The following is a 17,411-nucleotide window of genomic DNA, read 5'->3' on the forward strand; positions in this document are numbered from 1 at the left end:
CAGTCGGCAATCGACATTTATTAGTTTCCGTAATTTTCTGTACACAAAACATTGATCGATCGATATGAATCAACATCTTTTTATTCCACGGGTCCGGCAGAGAAAAGAACTGTATCAGTTTCATATATTGTCCCCGGGTGTGCGTGTATATATACGTGATCTTTCTCACACACACGCACACGCACACGCACTCCCTCTCCGTTGACGTACATCAAGAGTACAAGGAACTTACGACGACTGAGTTCTAGAAAAAAAGGCTAGAAAAGCACTGAAGAACAGAAGTGAGAAAGATTTATTAACGCTAAACATGATTATTGCATCAGAAATACAGTCAGAAGAGTACAAAAGAGACCCGCCGCACAATATTGTGCCTATAATAACCCTTTTTTCTTTCAAATGTCAACATTTAAAAAAAAGAAAAAAAAAATACGTGGAAAGGAAAAAAGCCAAATGCACGAAGACGTTTCCTCCAGCTGGTGTCCGGCGGTCTCTCCGCGCCCGTCTCCTTCCGGGTGAAGCTCGACGTGACAAAGCGTGGAGAGATTTGAGGGAGGTCGCGCCCGAGGCCGACGCGCACGGGTTCGCGAGCCGCCTCCTCTTTCGCCAGAACGGCGTCCGCTAAAGGAACACGTGGAAAGGAGCGCTTCGCTCTCCGCTTGTTTTCGGTTGTTCCTCACGGCCCGACGACACGTTCGCCGTCCAGCGTCCAGCGTCTCCTTCCCTTTCGCCTTCTGTCCCATTCAGAGCGCAGTCTGCGCCACGCTCTCCCGGCGCCGGGACCGAGGACAGAGTCCGTTGCGCTTCTCGGGCCCGGCTCGGGCGACTCCCAGCAAAGCTGCGTTTCGTTCCCTTGTTTTGGGCTCTACGCTTACAGCACAAGGACAACGACCGCACACGGGACACATCTTCACGGAACAAACTTTGTACATGTCCACATTAGATACAAAAAAGATGGACACCGTTATACGGGACGCGTAACACCTATGTAAGATGAATATGAGCTATGCAATTAAAAGGACAATTTCATAGAGTATATTCTTATATATACATATACATATCGATATACATATATATTAATTAGCTCTTCTATTTTCCTTCGGGGAGGAAAAAGCACAGGCAATAGTCTTCTAGAAGATTCCGAAGTTCACGGCAGGTAGAGTCTACCTCTAAGTCGCGCTGCACCAGGACAGAGGTGTGTGAGCTACAATATGTACACAAAGTGCAAACAGGCACTTTTTCACGCTTTAAGATAGCGGTGCAAAAGAAATGAAAACGTCCAACGCTCGCTCGGGCAAAAGGGTCCGGCGCGAGGGGCCCCCGACCACAGGAAGGCCTTCCCAGATGAGCGACTGGTGGAGCGGAAGCGGTGCGGCGACGTCTGCGGCCCACGGTTCGAATGGCGGCATTCGTGGTGCCGCTCGAGTCGCGGTTCCAGACGCTTTGTGGTGAAACGCGGTGTGAACGTGTCCGAAGCATGCGCTGCGGCGTGGTGGATGAAAGGAAGGGTTCGAGCGTTCCTCTCACGCATGGGTACGGACGAAGGGGACCGGCTCGCGCGACGGGGGCGTGAGCGTGAGCGTGTGTGTGTGTGTGTGTGTGTGTGTGTGTGTGTGTGTGCACGCTCTTCGTCACGGCCTTTAAGGGCAAATGTGGTGACCGCAAGGACAACGGTCCCATGGTCGGCGTCACCGCGGCCCCAGTTCACGTTTTCGAGGCAAGGTCGTCATCGAGGAAACTGCTGAAAACAATAAAAGACGCGCTACACCCACACCGACGCCACCTGCACACACACACACACACACACACACACACACACACAACGATACGAATAGGTGGTCCCGCTGATTTGTGTCCTTCGCTCTTATTCGTCGCACGGTTCCACAAGAGAAGAGGTGCGTCCTCGACGTCACTAACTGTCCATCGCAATTTGTCTTCTCTCACGGCGATAGATTCAGGTACGAGTCCTGTCCCCCGTTTTCCTCATAATCGCGCGCGGCTCACGTCTAAAAATACGCCGCGGTGTTTAGGAAGCTCTCGGAGCCGTAAGCTGTCGCGGCAAGAAGCCGGACACGTGCGCAAACACCTGGGCTTGATCCCCAACGACAGCCCCCCCCATATGCTGCTTAGAGAGAAACACCCTGACCGCGTGACTCCTGCACACAACCAGCACTTCCTCTTTCCGGCCACTGGTGGCGCTGCTGAGCCATCTTGTATTTCCTGCCCAGGAGCCTGAAGTCGGTGTCATCGGCATGTCGGGCATCGGGCCCTCGTCCTTGTGCTGGGTGTCTTGTGGCAAAAGGGAAGCCAAAGGATTATGGGAAAACTGGGATGCGCTCCTCTGCATTTGTTTTAATACTCGCTTTCAAATATGTGCTCTAAAATGTGCTTATTTAAACTGGCCATTTAACCGATGTGCCTGCCTAAATGTTGTCATTTATCCTCAATTCTTTTTTTAAGTGCAAAAAAGTATCTTGCATATAAAAAGTGGAAGGAAGCTACTGTAGAAGGCAATACGTTTTAGGCTCCAAGCCCCTGTAAGGTGCAGAAACGCAGACAGATAGACAAACACACACACAGACACACACAGACACACACACACACACACACACACACACGCACACGCATAAAGGTGTCAAAACTCGTTCTGGTCACAAGTGTCGGTCGGACACAACGAAACGCGACGCTGTTCCGACAAGGTGTGGAAAGGAGCTCGAATGCGGCAGTGTGTGAGTCTTCAGCAGTTCTGAGACAAAACAGGTAATATTGTAGTAACGGCCAGGTCTGTGTTTGTTCTCTTGTGAGACTAAAGTGTGTTTCCCCACATGGATAAACATTATTTCCTGACCTTCCCCACATCCAGTCAAAATGTACCTTGGGATATAACCCGTATGATATAATGCACAGTTTGCCTTATACTTGTGCATTACTACGGTTTTTTTTTTACTGTAACAGAAACACGGTCTGTGTCCCGTGAGGTTGGTAGGTCTACAGATCCTGCTTCAGTTCGACTATTTCCATCAGAAGAAGTTCTGATCGGTAAGAGAGGGTGGGAGACGCGGCGGCTACTCGTTGTTTTGCTCCTGAAATGCAGGAGCTGCTGGATGAAAGGCTCCGCCCCCTTCCTCAACCCCACCCACCATACCTGAGGATATGAATGACCCTGTGAACCTGGGGTTTCCACCTCCGCTGGGCTTGTGCTTTTACTTTGAGAGCTGGCTCTGCTCCGGAAGGTCATGCCCTCTCCCATCCACCCCTCCCCTACCCTCTGCCCCGCCCATCCCGGTTGCTCCGGGTCCGTTTCTCCGTCGTGAATCTGAGAGCAGCAGGCTGTGTATTCGAGGTAAAAGGTGTCAGAGCCACGAGGAGAGAGAACGCGGTTCCCCTTTCCAGTCATGAGGTGAAACATGGTACAAGGGCTGCCCCTGAGCAAAGCCATTAGTCTTTGGCGAGACCATGCAGGTGGTCCCACTTGGCCCCGCCCACATGTCCGTCTTTGTCCGCACGCACATTTCCCCTCTCCCGCCAGCTGTTTTACATCATTTTAAATAACTCCATAATGACTGACCCCCCTCCCCCCTTCTCCCTTCCCCCTTCCCCCATGAGCTCTCGGCAGAAAGGTGTCCAGCGATCATGATGTTTCTGGTCTCCATTGACCACTTCCTCAGCGCTCACAGAGGCGGTCGAGGTGTTTGCTTGCGGTTTCTTGGTCAGTTACGGTTAGTTGTTTCAGCCGGTCAGAGTCGGTCCGTTTAAAAAAGGTCGAAAAGTTCTAGAGAAACGTCTACAGAGCCAGTCGTCAGTACGGATGTTCTCCTTTGTCCCGCTAGGAAAGCTTGCGGAACCGAGGACAAGGCGGAGCTCGGACCGCCGCGCTCCTCTATTCCAGTCGCCAGGGTTCCTCCTCAACCAGAGCGAATTCGGCAGGGGAACCGTTGGTAGCCAGAGACACCTGGAAGCAGGTAACCAGGAACATCTGACTGCACAGTTGAGACATCGTCCACAGTATCACTGTCGATCGTATTGCTGTTTGCAGTATCATTGTTCACTGAGTCACTGTCCACTGTATCACTGTCTACAGTATCACTGTCCTCTATATTACTGTCCACTGTATCGCTGTCCACTGTATTACCGCCCACTGTACTGCTGTCTACAGTATCAACGTCCACCATATCATTGTCCACTGTATCACTGTCCACTATATTACTGTCCACTGTATCACCGTCCACTTTATCATTGTCCACTGTATTGCTGTCTACAGTATCAGCGTCCACCGTATCACTGTCCACAGCATCACCTTCCAAAGTATCATCGTCCACCATATCGCTGTCTACTATATCACTGTCCAATGAGTACACAGGACCGGAGCAGAGCAACTGCAAAACACCAGTTCGGTTTTGGTCTTTAAGCACCACCTGATGGAGCTGGGGGTCCAGTTCGTAACAAAGACACACTGGAACATCGTTGAGTGCTTTGCTCTCTCTCTGCTCCAAAGTGAAAAGGTGCCGGCGGTGGGAGGCCAAACACTGCATGCGGTAACAGCAGGGGTTCGGCAGGGGTGGGGTTCACTAGCGAGTCGCGTTCCAGCAAGGATCGCGGTAAGCAGGTCATGCAGCAACACGCAACACGCGGATAGAAGCAGAACACGAAAAAGCAGGATTCGTGTCTTTACGAAAGGGTGAAACTGTTTCAAACCCCGAAACTGACACCAGTTTAATGTGTTTGGAGAGAACGGTATAAAAAGTCCACATTTCTGTACATACAAGCAGCCAGAACATGCAGGAAAATGGGATCGTTAAAAAAGAAAACTGAATTACATGTATTTCTATTGTTCACAGTCAGCAAAACATGCAAACAAGAAGTGAAACAGCAGTTTTTATGCCAAAAACAGCTGTGGTTTTAGAGACTGAAAATATTGACTCCATTCAGCCTGTCCTCATCAGACATATTAACAGTAAAGCACTGGTAAAACAGTGTAAATCCGTCCTGTTCGTCGCATTTAACCAGCGCTTTCTGTGATGTGGTGCGATGCCGTTCGCTCCAGTACCACACCCCTCTTGCGTAAGGCCTGTAAACATGGTGTTTTTCTGTCTACGTCTCTTCTTTCTCAGATCTCCATGAACGCTGGTTTAAAGTGATGACAAGTAGGAATCGCTGCCTTTAAGTGTAAATGTATGAGACTCCTTCTAAGGGTCGTACACAGAGGTCGTGTTCAAAGGCGATGGACAAACCAGGTCTTACCTGGTTAGTAAAGTTTTATGACCAGAGGGGTCTGGTGGCATCGGAGATTTACGGCTCTAACGGCTGTAATTGTGAGAAAATGAACTTCAGAAATGAGAAAAATTCAAGTCATCTTGTGTAATTAGAATAGGGGTTCAGCACACGGGGGGGGGGGGAACTCGTCCCATAATCCTCTGGGGGACAAGTCTCTTTAAGGTGGCTTCAGTCCCCGGGGCAGACAGGAGCGATTAGTGCGAATGCGATCCTATCCGAGTTCTTCCGCACCTCGGCACCTCCGCTGACCTCCGAAGGCAAATGGCCTCTGAAGCGGCAGCTCTGTCCACTTTCACATCACGAAATGAAAAGAGCGTCCAGGCAAAGAGTGACCGACGTCCACCGGCGCGTCCTCAACTGACAGGCAAAGCAGCCTTACGGAGGTTTAAAGGTGTCTTTGTCATCCTGCCTAAAGTTGTGTTTTAGTGCAGCGAATTTACCGTGTTGCCAGGCCTATACCCAGCAGTGCATGGTGCGTACCGCCCTTCGCCGATGGACACGTAATCACCAAAATGCACAAAAACTGCTCTTCCAAAGGAAAAAACCTGTAAATACACCACGCTCCGAATTTCCATACACACGCACACGTTTACATATGGCAGCATTGACAAACATGCGAAGGAACAGGAAGTAGGAGGCGTGGCGGAGCGGAGCGAAGCAAGCGTGCGGCGCAAGCCAAGCGTCTCTAAATGCACGTCTCTATGTCCGCGAAGGAGACGCATACCTTGCAGTCGTCCACGTGCACCGAGTTGTGGGCCGCGTACACGCACTGGTTCGTGTTGTTCTCCTGGTGGTTCTTGAGGTCCTCATAGTAGGACTGCGTCTTCTCCATCTCTATGTCCTCCAGCTTGCCCTGCTGGGCGTCCAGCTGGTCCAGCTCCTCCTTGGACAGGTGGTAGACAATCCCGGCACCGAAGGAGTCTCCCACCACGTTGACTGAGGTGCGGAAGCGGTCCCTGGGGTGGCAGAGACAGGTCGCAAAGTGACCTCTTCCGAGGAATCGGACCGTTTGACTCGGAGGACGTAGTGTTCGTGCGTCCGTGTGTGTGTGTGTGTGCGTATGTGTGCGTACTCACAGCAGCCAGTCCACCGCCACCAGCAGGCTGATGTCCTGTGTCGGGAGCCCCACTGCAGTCAGAATCAGAAGCATGGTCACCAGTCCGGCACTGGGAATGCTGGCCGCCCCAACACTGGCCAGAGTGGCTGTTAGACTGGGGAGACGGACACAGAACACACACACCTGTACGGTCAGATGCGACACACACTCCTTCGACTGCTCCATCACATCACATCACATCATTTTCCTCTCCGGCAGCAGTGTTTGCCCAAAGCGATGTGTCTACCAAACCGCTTCAGGTGAGCATCGTGCTCCAGGCTCCAGCAGCAGGACTTCCAGTTAACCCCTGGCGCGCCGTCCAGATTGCAGTGGAACGGCACCATTGCTGAACTCCCGTCCGCTGGCTGGCAACCAAAGAGCAAGGAGGCTCACCTGACCGTGACGATCTGCCCCGCGTCTAAGTAGATCCCGTTCATCTGCGCGATGAAGATGGCCGCCACAGCCTCGTAGAGCGCGGTTCCGTCCATATTGATGGTCGCACCGACCGGGAGCACGAAGCGAGTCACGCGCTTGTCAATCCCCAGGTTCTCCTCCAGGCAGCGGAAGGTCACGGGCAGAGTGCCGGCGCTGAAATGGCGTTTTGGACCAAGCATCAAAGACGGAACACATGGTCAGAACAAACGTCTGATTCTCAGTGACCCTCTCGATGCTTTTTACCGGATATACCCTATAAGGTTAAACATTAACAATGAAGTTAGCGGTCCAACTGGCCACCATCACACACTTTTCCAAGTCACATGGGGCAAATGTCAGGAAATACACATCCAGCTGTGCGCACATCAGACCTGCAGATCTACAGCTGATTCCTGCTACCAGCCGGTCTGTGTCAGTGGAGGAAAGAACTTCGAAAAACCAATAAAATAACACTGTCTCACTGCCCACTCATCTCAAACGGACTTTGGAGGCTGCACTGTGACGCACAACCGCTGATCTTTACAACCTTTCTAACACTGTGGTGAGGGAACACCTCGTCGTCCATCATCGCCCAAACCGTGATTCCTCTTCCTGTAGAAGATCTCCGCAGGACCCTTCCGATGCACTACAACGCAACACCAGGTCAGTGGGATTATGTGCTGAGGGCCAGCAGGTGGCGCACTGCTTGGAGCTTGCTGCATTGCAGGTTTGAATCCCACCTCCTGCTGCGGTACCCTCAATCAAGGTTCCTACCCTGAATGAATACACTAAAAATTACCCTGCTTTGTGAGCACCTTAACGTTGCAAGCTGCTTTGGAGAAACACACAAGCCAAATGAGTAATCGTACGTGTCCACCTGCACGACTCGGATCCCTCACCAAGCCCCTGAAGACTAGGATCTCTGTCTCACCAAAATCCAAGATATCTGTCCCGGTTTTACCTTTCCCATATATGTGTGTCACTTCGCACCTCAGATATCTTCACTGTGTGCCAGTCACAGGCTCGGGAAAGTTCAAGACCCAAGACCTTATATCGCCTCAAACCACAAACTACGAGAGGTGAATGAATCCAGTCTCTAATTCACAGTTCCCCCAACAGCTGCATGAGCCCTTCACAGCAGGTAAACCATCCAAGCTTCATTCACACACTTGCTCCCACTCAACACCCAGTTCAAGAGTGTTATGTCACTGTGGAACGTCACACACCTGGAGGCAGTGCCCAGGGCAGTAATCCACGCCTGGAAGATGCCCATGAAAAAGGTGAAGGGGTTTTTCCGGACGACGGCGAAGTAGATAAGCGGTAGGAAGATCCCACCGTGGATGATGAGGCCCACCACGACTGTGACCATGTACATGCCCAGCTGCTTTGCCACCACCTCCAAATCTTTGATGGAGATGATCTTCCCACAGATCAGGCATGCAATACCCAGGGGAGAGTACCTGAGGGTGGGATCAGTTACCTTTACTTGACTGTGTCCACATATATGAGCTGGTCTGAGTAATGTTCCCTAGGTCACCTAGGAAGTTCAGGAAAGACCAACTGACCACATGATCATGGTGACCAGCCTCATGACAATCTCATTGAGAATGTTGAAGAATTCCAGCATCAGCTTGGCCTTCTCGCCCATCTTCCCCATGCAGATGCCAAAGGCGATGAAGAATCCAATGAGTCCTAAGAGTAAAACGAAGACACACAAGGAGATGATTTCATTAAACAGTTAAGATCTTACCATGGAGAAGAGTTGTCTTTGTCTACGTGATTCCCTCTCAAGGATGCACAATGATACCCCAACGGCAATGGAGCAGCTCTGGCCTGTATATAATGAAGGATAACTCTTCCAGTTCTCACCTAATACGTTCATCCCACTCTTGAATTGAAGCGATTTCTTGATGACAAAGACAGGCTCCGGTGGCTTCTTAGTGCTGCCAAGCAGGAAGTCATCCACAGTGGAGTTCACCTCATCCGTGTAATCGGGGATCTGCTCCACCTTCTTTGACACGGTTTGAATCTGCAAGGACAAGTTTGTCTCACGCTACCATTCGTTCTAAAAAATCGTAACGCCAGCAAAGCAGTAAGATCCTCTGTCTCGGAGCCCGTACCTGCTGGAAGCAAGCCTGCACCAGATTCTCTGGGAAGAGATTTCTGATGAGGTCAAAGAAGGCATCCAAGCTGGACACCTCGTCATTCTTATTACCCTCCCCTAGTCGCGCCTTCAGCTTTGGGTTTCCCGGGTGGATGAGGAGTACCAGGATGACACCCAGTACAGCCGCGATGATGGTGGTGGACATGTAGTAGACCATGGCCCTTGTGCCAAGTCGCCCACTGGACTTGGCATCTAATCCTGCCAATCCTGGAGTGAGACAAACAGCAGGCAGGGGAGGGGCACTGTAAAGTCAGGGAAGTGAAGTAAAACTCGTACATCAAGAGCACCGTTCTGGCGAAACACCAGATCAGACATTCTCAAAGCTGACTGGGTGCGGCCGCATGACTTTTACCTGTGATTAAGCTGGAGATGATGAGAGGCAGGATGAGCATCTTCAGCATCCTCATCAGAATGTCTCCTGGGAAGGCGATGACCATGATGACATCAGGATTGAGGGGTGAGGCAAAGCGCAGGAGCATCCCTGCCACGGACCCCAGAATCACACCTGAAACGGGGAAAGACGCCCATGGAAAACGGAGCAAAGGAGCAAAACGAGCCGTGAGTTACGGGCCTTCAACCTGTACGGAAAAGAAAACGAGGGGAGTAGAAACAAGTACAAAGAGGGAAAGTGGAGCTTCGTGTGTCAGAAAAGGGATGAGTGCTTGGGTGGATCCTTCAGAGACAGAACCGTTGGCAGAGAAGACAAAGTCGAAACGCTCCTTCCAGGATGAAAAGCGAGTGAGCAATGAAAAGATGTGAGACGGAAAAGTGCCTGCAATCCTCAGGAGACCAGTTGTGAAGTTTTCCAATTAGCGATAATAACATGTCTCGGCTGCTTGTTCCACTCCGATTAGTAACAACCGCTGCAGCTACGATCCCGATGAGGAGATTCGCTCCTTTTCCTAGAAGGAACCAAGTCCCCTCAGTCCCTTGTAGACCTCGCCCACAGCTTTTTTCACACAGTGGGAGGTGCTACAGTGCTGCTCCAGACCAGCTGTAAAAATACCATGGTGCTGTTTCACCTTAGGGGGTGTGGTGGTGCGGTGGCGAAGTGGGTTTGGCCAGGTCCCGCTCTCTGGCAAATCTGGGGTTTGAGTCCTGCTTGGGGTGCCTTGTGACGAACTGGCGTCCCATCCTGGGTGTGTCCCCTCCCCCTCCAGCCTTATGCCCTCCGTTGCCGAGTTAGGCTCCGGTTTGCGGCGACCCTGCTTTGGACAAGCGGCTTCAGCCAGTGCGTGTGTGTTTCACCTCGGCTGTTTTACATCATTTTCATATGCAGGGATCTACCAGTGAACACATGAGCTCCTGCTGTTGTGCTCTAATTAATTCTGGAAAGCCATGCCTCATGGCACACAGACACACACGCATGCACATACACACAGTCACAACAAACATCCACACTTTGTGATGCGGCTGGACGCATGTGTGTCTATTCAGGGGTGATCTTGTACCGTTCCGCACGAATCCGTTCACCCTACCTGGCTCCCTGGATCCACATGACACGTGACGTCTCTCCTTTTCTTAGACTCATCCGATTAACGGAGAAATCGAAAGCCCTGCCATTCCCCCCCGAGGCCCACTAATAGTCTTTAGAGCGCCCCAAGTCGCATGCCGAGCACTAAATGCCACTTCCGCTTGCAATTTATGACAGGCCGCGCATGTTCCCAGCATGCTTAGTCACCTTGCTGCTGCTTCCACTGGAGCGCTGACTGAGGTCAACCGAGGTCAGAGGTGTTTACAGAAGCTCACGAGCAATGCACCGGCGATCCTTTGTAGTAAAGAGTGGGTAAGTGACTTTGGGGCAGCAGCTCTGGGTCTCACCAAGCCAGGCAGTGTCGCGGTGACGGTGTGTGTGACCGTGAGCTGAATGTTCAGTACTGACCTAAGACGGTGAGTGTGAGCAGCAAGTTCTTCAACAGCTTCTGGCAGAGACCCGCACACATGGGCTCCGCGGGGGTGTCGATGGGGTCCAGCTGGCTCTCGTGCATCCTCACCTCGACTTGTTTAGGCATCGTGTTGGCACTGGCGGGAGGAAGAAGACAACCAGTTATTGCAACATCTGCACTCGGCGCTGCCTTTTCTTCTGCAACTTGGATTCCATGTTGACTTGGACTCCCATCCGTCTTTCCCGTGTCTGACCTCGGCATTACTCCCACATCTCCGTGTCACTGGGGACTACATACCAGAGACATATTGCATCTTTAGCCCTGTGTGCATCTAACAGTGCGGTGGGTAGAGGTGCTGCATTTGGCCCAAAGGTCACAGGTTCAAATCCCACTTCCAGCTGCAGTAACCTCGAATGAGGTATTTACTCTAAATTGCTCCAGTAAAATTACCCAGCTGTATAAAGGGATAGGTAGTTGTGGGCAGGTTAACATAAAATGTGGATTCATTCACTACTGAGTTGGCTTTAGTTTGTAAATGGCAGGTTGTTAGAAGCGTAATAAATAATTGCAGCAACAGAAACCAAGAGAAAGCCTCAGATTCAAAGTGAAAAGACAGCGAGTTTCACGGTCAACCGCCGGATTGCGGAAGGGTGCGACCGCAGCAGACAAACACGGTGCAAAACTGCGGTGTTTGGCTGTAAAATAAGCGTAAGTGTAGGGAGGCAGCGCTGCAGACTGCGCACCGCCACCAGGCTCTCGGGAGCCTTGGTCAGAATGACTGTGAGCTGCGCACTAAACACCTCCAGAGAATGTGCTTTGAAAGAGCAGATGTTGCGTGAGGATTAGCGAGGTTCTTCGGTTCTGTTAGGCAAGACGAACGGGGCAGGGGAAGGTATTATTTTTACTTTTTATAGAGCGCTCTTCTCACGCAGTGACACGGAGCGCTTTAACACAGGCATACAGCAAGAAACATTGATACAAACAAAGAAGACAGTCAACTAATGGCTACCATAATGAAGAACTTATTATAGAGCTATAAGTATACCTGCTGGCCACCGGGGAAAGGAACAAAAACTCCCAACTGAAGGTTGAGGGAGAAGAAAAACCTCTGGGGGTCCACGGGCCAGTGGTTGCCCACCCCTCCTGGGCATTCTAGAACGTAACAATTTGTAAGCCAGTGTTTAACAAGTAATTATAATGTTGGTAAATGGCACCTTGGATCCCCAGCTCGACATGGAATGTCTCGATCAATTAATTAATTAATTATTTTTTAATTAATTTTTTTAAAATTTATTTATTTTATTAATGTGCAAATATCAATTTACGGGTCCAGCTTTAATGAGCAGCTCAAAGTGGCTGCTGGAAAGGCCTACAGATGGTCCTCGGGCGCTTGGAAGGGCTACAGTGGAGCGTTTCGTCGCCGAACGCGGCGTTCAAAGTGTACGGCAGGAAAATTTGAGCTCCCGATACGGTGTGAGTCACTCCCGGTATTCAGCGAGTTATGAGCAACAGCATGCAAGACGATAAAAATACAAAAATACAGCAGTTACCCCATCAAATTATGTCTGATTTTTTCTCAAAGTGAGCAAAAAAGAAATGTAAAAGTCTAATGATTTTTGATATTTTTCTACCATCTTTTTTGCTCAGCCTGGAAAAAATACACGAGACACACATGACAACACTGGCATGTTTGAACTATGTTTGCATGTAATGATATTGAACAAATGTTCCTTCATTGGTAGATTAGCTGAACTAAAACACCATTTTATCCAGATGATTGAAAACTGCCCTCTAAACACAGCAGGACTTATCATTGTGTTTTAATACATTAACATACCGAAAAATAAAGCTATTATTATTATTATTATTATTATTATTACAACTTTAAGTCTATTATTGTTAAATTTTATTTCTTTATTCATCTATTAAAAATAAAGCTATTATTATTATTATTATTATTATTATTATTATTATAACAACTTTAAGTCTATTATTGTTAAATTTTATGTCTTTATTTATCTACTATTTATTACAATTTTATGACCATCCAGCTATTCTATCAGTTTTCAGTAGTTCAATATCAGGTTTAACTACATTTTCTTTACCTTAATCCCCAGAAAATGGACATTCTCCAGTTTACAGGGCTGTATTCTACAAAAATACCACAATAACACAACAGCCTGCTCTCCTCTAATCTCATACTACGGGACACTAGGGTAGGCGGGCAATATTTCTGCGGTGGAATAAAAACTAGGGTTAGGGTTAGGGTTGACCTTTCTCATTGTAAGATGTGTGCTTACTGGACAGGGGAATGAGACATGGGAGGAGTCGAATCCTCTTGGCCAAGGTCGCTCTCTTTATCGCCGTCGAAACTGAAGCAGAAAAACAGCAAAAGTGAGATCAGCACACTTAATGGACACTTACCGGTCAGTTACTGGACTGGTCTTTGGTGCTGTGTGCCTTTTACCGTGATTACAGTGAAAACAGAGCACTTTAATTTTTATTACAATTTTACGCTGCCAAATACAGAATCGGGCGCAGTGATTTCCTGGAAATAAAACACATAATCGGGTGACGCTCAGGTCAGAAAGCTGCAGCAGGAAAGGTGTGCTAAAAAATGGCAGGATGGAAACAAAAAGACCCCACAAGGCACTGAGGTCATGTGGAACAAAGTCGTGCACAAGTCTTTCCTCCGTATGATAATCATGGGAGCCCTAAAGAAAAGACCACAGTGTTTCCCATCTACAGGGAGGCACAGACGGAGGTGGTAGCAGAGCCTGGGGGGGTCCCATCAGTCCTCTCTTCTCACTCTCACCATTGCACTGGATGCACGATCGAGCCACATCCCGCAAGCAAACCCGACTCGCGCCACTTGTCTGCCCCCCTCGACGCTTCTGACTTTGGCGGGAAATTTTTTAGAACGGCCCGGGGAGCTAATTGGGATTGAGAGGGAGGCGTGCGCCCGGCTCCCTGCACAAGTTAAGGAAGGTTTATGGAAGATTATAACGTCACCTGGCATCACCTGCCCTTGAAAGGAGCAAATGACGCCGCTCGGCAGCGCCGGACTCCTCCCGCTATCTAAGGGACCTGCGAGAGCCAGTACTTCAGAATAAAAAGCGAAGCAAAGAACTCCTGCGATAATTTCCTCTGCTCAAGATAATCTCACATTTGCCACTGCCAGGTTCCTCATTTAACAAAACGGGACACAGGGAAGTGAATTCGGAACCTCACGGCTTGTTTCCCTCTTTTTTCACGTGTCACTTTTATAACATTTCCCTTTAATGTACAACGTGGCCTCGCAGATCTTGCCACAGTCCGACACGGTGCGTACGGCATCCTTCGGAAAGTTTTCCGGCCCAAGAATCCCAAGTTCTCACCCTGTTTTCCACCGATCGCTCTGCAGCCGACGGCACCGCGAGACAGGGGTCGGAGGTCACTGGGCTTCGCAGGACTCGGGTTCTTGCGAGACTCGGTGCGCGCGCTCTGTGATGCCGCGCACGTGAGCCCACCGCCCGGCTCGCTCCCAGGCGCTCGGCAAGGGCTTCTGTCCTCGCAAAGTCAATCCCATTGGCGGCCGCCACCAACGGTACGCAAACACAGAACACAGCCGACATCACCTGACCAGCCACGTCTCCTGTGCAGAGAGCCCTGCGGAATTCTTCAGCCTCGCGTCCTCACACCTGTCCACGTGCAGCCGTTCAGCGGTGCAATGAAACCCAGGAAGTTCATGAATAATCATTAAAGAAGGCGGGTTTGGCGGCTACCGGGTGCCGTGATGGATGATGCCGTCAGCAACCTCCGAAATAACGCGCCCCCCTCATCGCACCTCCCAGCTCCCGCTGCTGCGTTTGTCACTTTGTTCAAAAATAAGATCATTTTGCAACACAAACCTCGCTGCCGCAGACGCCAGAACCGCCGGGGTGCGTTGTCCATCTCTACGCTTCTAAAGCGGGTAAATCATGGAGACGGCAAGAAATGTTCACATCGCTCCATGTAAACAGAACAGCGGCACACTGATGTCTGCGACGCCATGGCAACGGGACTCTCGGTTATCGCTCTGTCATATATGAGCTGTGAGGTGTGATTTTGTTTAACTGTCATTGTCCCGCACCCTCTTACAGCACAGCGTGGTGCAGCGACGCAGATGTTAGCGGTGACAATGAACATCTGCCCATATGTCTTGCGAATCGCATGCATAAAGTCTGGCTGATTTAATTCAATGAAGGGGGAAAAAAATTAATAAATAAAGGCAGGCCGATGGACGTCACAGTGGAGGTGCGGAGCAACAAATTGACAAGGAGGAAAGATGTCAGAGGAGCCGACAAGTGCGATGTGTCTTTCCAGAGCGTGGATCCACCGGCCACCTCGCCATCCATTATTCAGACACATCGGCACGCTTGCCTTGTTAAAATGTCACCGTTACACGTTTCCTTCTCAAGACGTGTCAGTCAGAAGCTGTAATGAGACCAAGGCAATGAGAGCGTTTGCCTCCAGCAGGTGACCCGACACCGGTCGGTCTGAAACGCTGCGCTCCCCCTCTAATGGGATTCTGCGCAGTAAACCGTTTAAAATTAGCTCGCGGTACAGGGTACCGCGGTAATTGCATTGCACAACAGCGAACGCGGCCCAGCAAATGTCAAGGTGTCATCAAGAGGTGGGATTAGGCTGCGGATTTGGCGTCTCTGAGGCTCCCTGAGCTGCGCAGTGTTTGGCGCTTCGGGTCGAGGGGTCGAGGGTCCACGGAGCTGCACCCCTCCGCTCTGCCAGGGAGGTATGCGACGGTGGTGGCGGTGATGTTGATGGCGCTTTCGGGGGCCGGTACAACTGCGGAAGCCCTGCGGAGACGTGGCACTGAAACGCCGAAACACACGAGACACTTTGAGTTCTGCATATCGATCTCAATTATCGATGGCGCCGTGCGATCCCTCGCTGAGGCCGACTTCTGAAGGCACCGTTTACAGTGGTTAATGGAATCGCTGCTAAACCCATTACGCGCCCAATCAGATCGCTGTCATGATTGACGTCCGGGGGCCTCGGCAAGGGAGGGTGGGGGCGCTGCAACTGACGCACAGGTGCCGTGTGACATGAGGTACAGGGACAAGGTGACACCGGTGGAGGATCTGCGTTCTATTTGCGTTCCTGCGGCGACCTCTTGCACGCAGCTGAAAGGCCAAAGGGCAATGGCGCGGGGGGAGGGGACACGGGGAAAGTCACCTGCGATCAACCTGCCAGCTCCTGATACCGAAGCAAAACAACCGCAGGGCCGGTTCCTCCTTCAAAGCAGAGGATGTGTTTACAACAGGAATAGCGATGTGTGACGCGGCGCCGCGGGAAGAGCGCAGCTCGCGCCCACTTGTCGGCACGGCAGAGGACGGCACAAGTACAAAGCCGGAGAACTGCGGGAGCCCTACACGTGGGGTTTGCACACGCTGCCACTCGGTGAATTTTCAGTCAGGGGTTGGATTTGGAGGGAAGCACCACACCGCTCAAGGCAACTGAATGCCGGCACACTTGCGGACAAAACAACCGAATGCAAAAACACACACACACACACCCCAACACTCGGATGGAGGGGAAGAGCCCAACGGCAAGTGCATCACTGTGTGCACCATGTCCCCCAACTTCACTGACGCAGACAACTGAGTCTCAGCGGAGCCGCTTCGTTGGCTCGCACTTACCTGTCCGAGTCGTTCATGTTGGAGCTGCTGACGGGAGGATGACGATGGGGACGAGCGTTACTCTTCAGCCATGGACTGCGAGCGGAGAAGCGGAAAGCAGAAGAGCGAAGAGCGAATAAGTCCTTGCAGGATCACGCTTTATCCATGTGGCGTTTCGGTCGGGATCCCCGACAGAATGAGGAGTGCGTGCGGTCCGGTTAGGACAGGAACCCGAAATGGCAGGAAGGCCAACGGTGAGCGCCTCGCATCCAAGGCGTGAAGAAGGGACTCGTAAGCGTCCACCAAGGAGATGCGTTCGCACCCGGATTAGCGACAACAGCCTGGTCTAAGCCAATGTGCCAAGAAAGTGAGCCATCCCCGAACGGTGCAGCCGGCCTCGCTGGGAGAGCCGTGGGGGGCGGGGAGGGAGGAGTCGGCTTAACAGTGCAACAAACCAAGATCCTTGCCGGCTTTTTTTCTCCTCCTTCTCCCCCCCCCCCCCAAACTAATCCATCTAAAAAGCGTGTCCTGAAACGCGTTGGGCCGAGGTGCGAGCGGCTCCACGACTGACATGTGTTTGGGTCGACCCGCCTCCAACACGGAGGGTCTCTGCACAAACTAAGCATGAATGAGATGTTATTGAGAAGATATTACTGAGCAGACATTCGCCCGGTTAACGGTCCCTTGTGCGCCGCTTGAAATTTGCGTGAGCGCGAGTTTCAAGAAAAGAATTGCATCGCGTGTCGCAAACACTCATTCGTGTGTAAGGTCTCGTAACGCACTCTTTTTGTGTATCTGGGCGTTTTGTTTTTCGCTCTTTCCACGCCAGACGTAGTCCGTTCATTTCGGCTTTGATGAACGTGCTTCTCCGCTCGCCATTCACTCATCCTGCTTGTGCACTAATTAGCAGTTAATTCGGTGCC

General features: G+C 51.0%; 1 protein-coding gene across 3 annotated transcripts in view; it reads right to left on the minus strand.

Moving 5' to 3' along the window:
- Positions 1–17,411, minus strand: part of slc1a2b (solute carrier family 1 member 2b) — a 32,695-nt gene continuing 15,284 nt past the window's right edge. For 2 of the 3 annotated variants that reach the window (XM_018765524.2, XM_018765525.2), the window contains 11 exons: positions 13,132–13,203; positions 10,828–10,967; positions 9,298–9,450; positions 8,902–9,152; positions 8,651–8,810; positions 8,347–8,473; positions 8,008–8,241; positions 6,761–6,955; positions 6,348–6,482; positions 5,996–6,227; positions 1–3,949 (listed from right to left, as the gene is read on the minus strand). In XM_018765524.2, the coding sequence (XP_018621040.1) occupies positions 3,878–3,949; positions 5,996–6,227; positions 6,348–6,482; positions 6,761–6,955; positions 8,008–8,241; positions 8,347–8,473; positions 8,651–8,810; positions 8,902–9,152; positions 9,298–9,450; positions 10,828–10,967; positions 13,132–13,151 (1,719 nt within the window). In that variant the 5' untranslated portion in view covers positions 13,152–13,203 and the 3' untranslated portion in view covers positions 1–3,877. The remainder of the gene's footprint in view (positions 3,950–5,995; positions 6,228–6,347; positions 6,483–6,760; positions 6,956–8,007; positions 8,242–8,346; positions 8,474–8,650; positions 8,811–8,901; positions 9,153–9,297; positions 9,451–10,827; positions 10,968–13,131; positions 13,204–17,411) is intronic. The other variant, XM_018765526.2, reaches the window with a different exon arrangement.

Source organism: Scleropages formosus, chromosome 5 (genome assembly GCF_900964775.1).
Source record: "Scleropages formosus chromosome 5, fSclFor1.1, whole genome shotgun sequence".
Lineage (NCBI taxonomy): Eukaryota > Metazoa > Chordata > Actinopteri > Osteoglossiformes > Osteoglossidae > Scleropages > Scleropages formosus.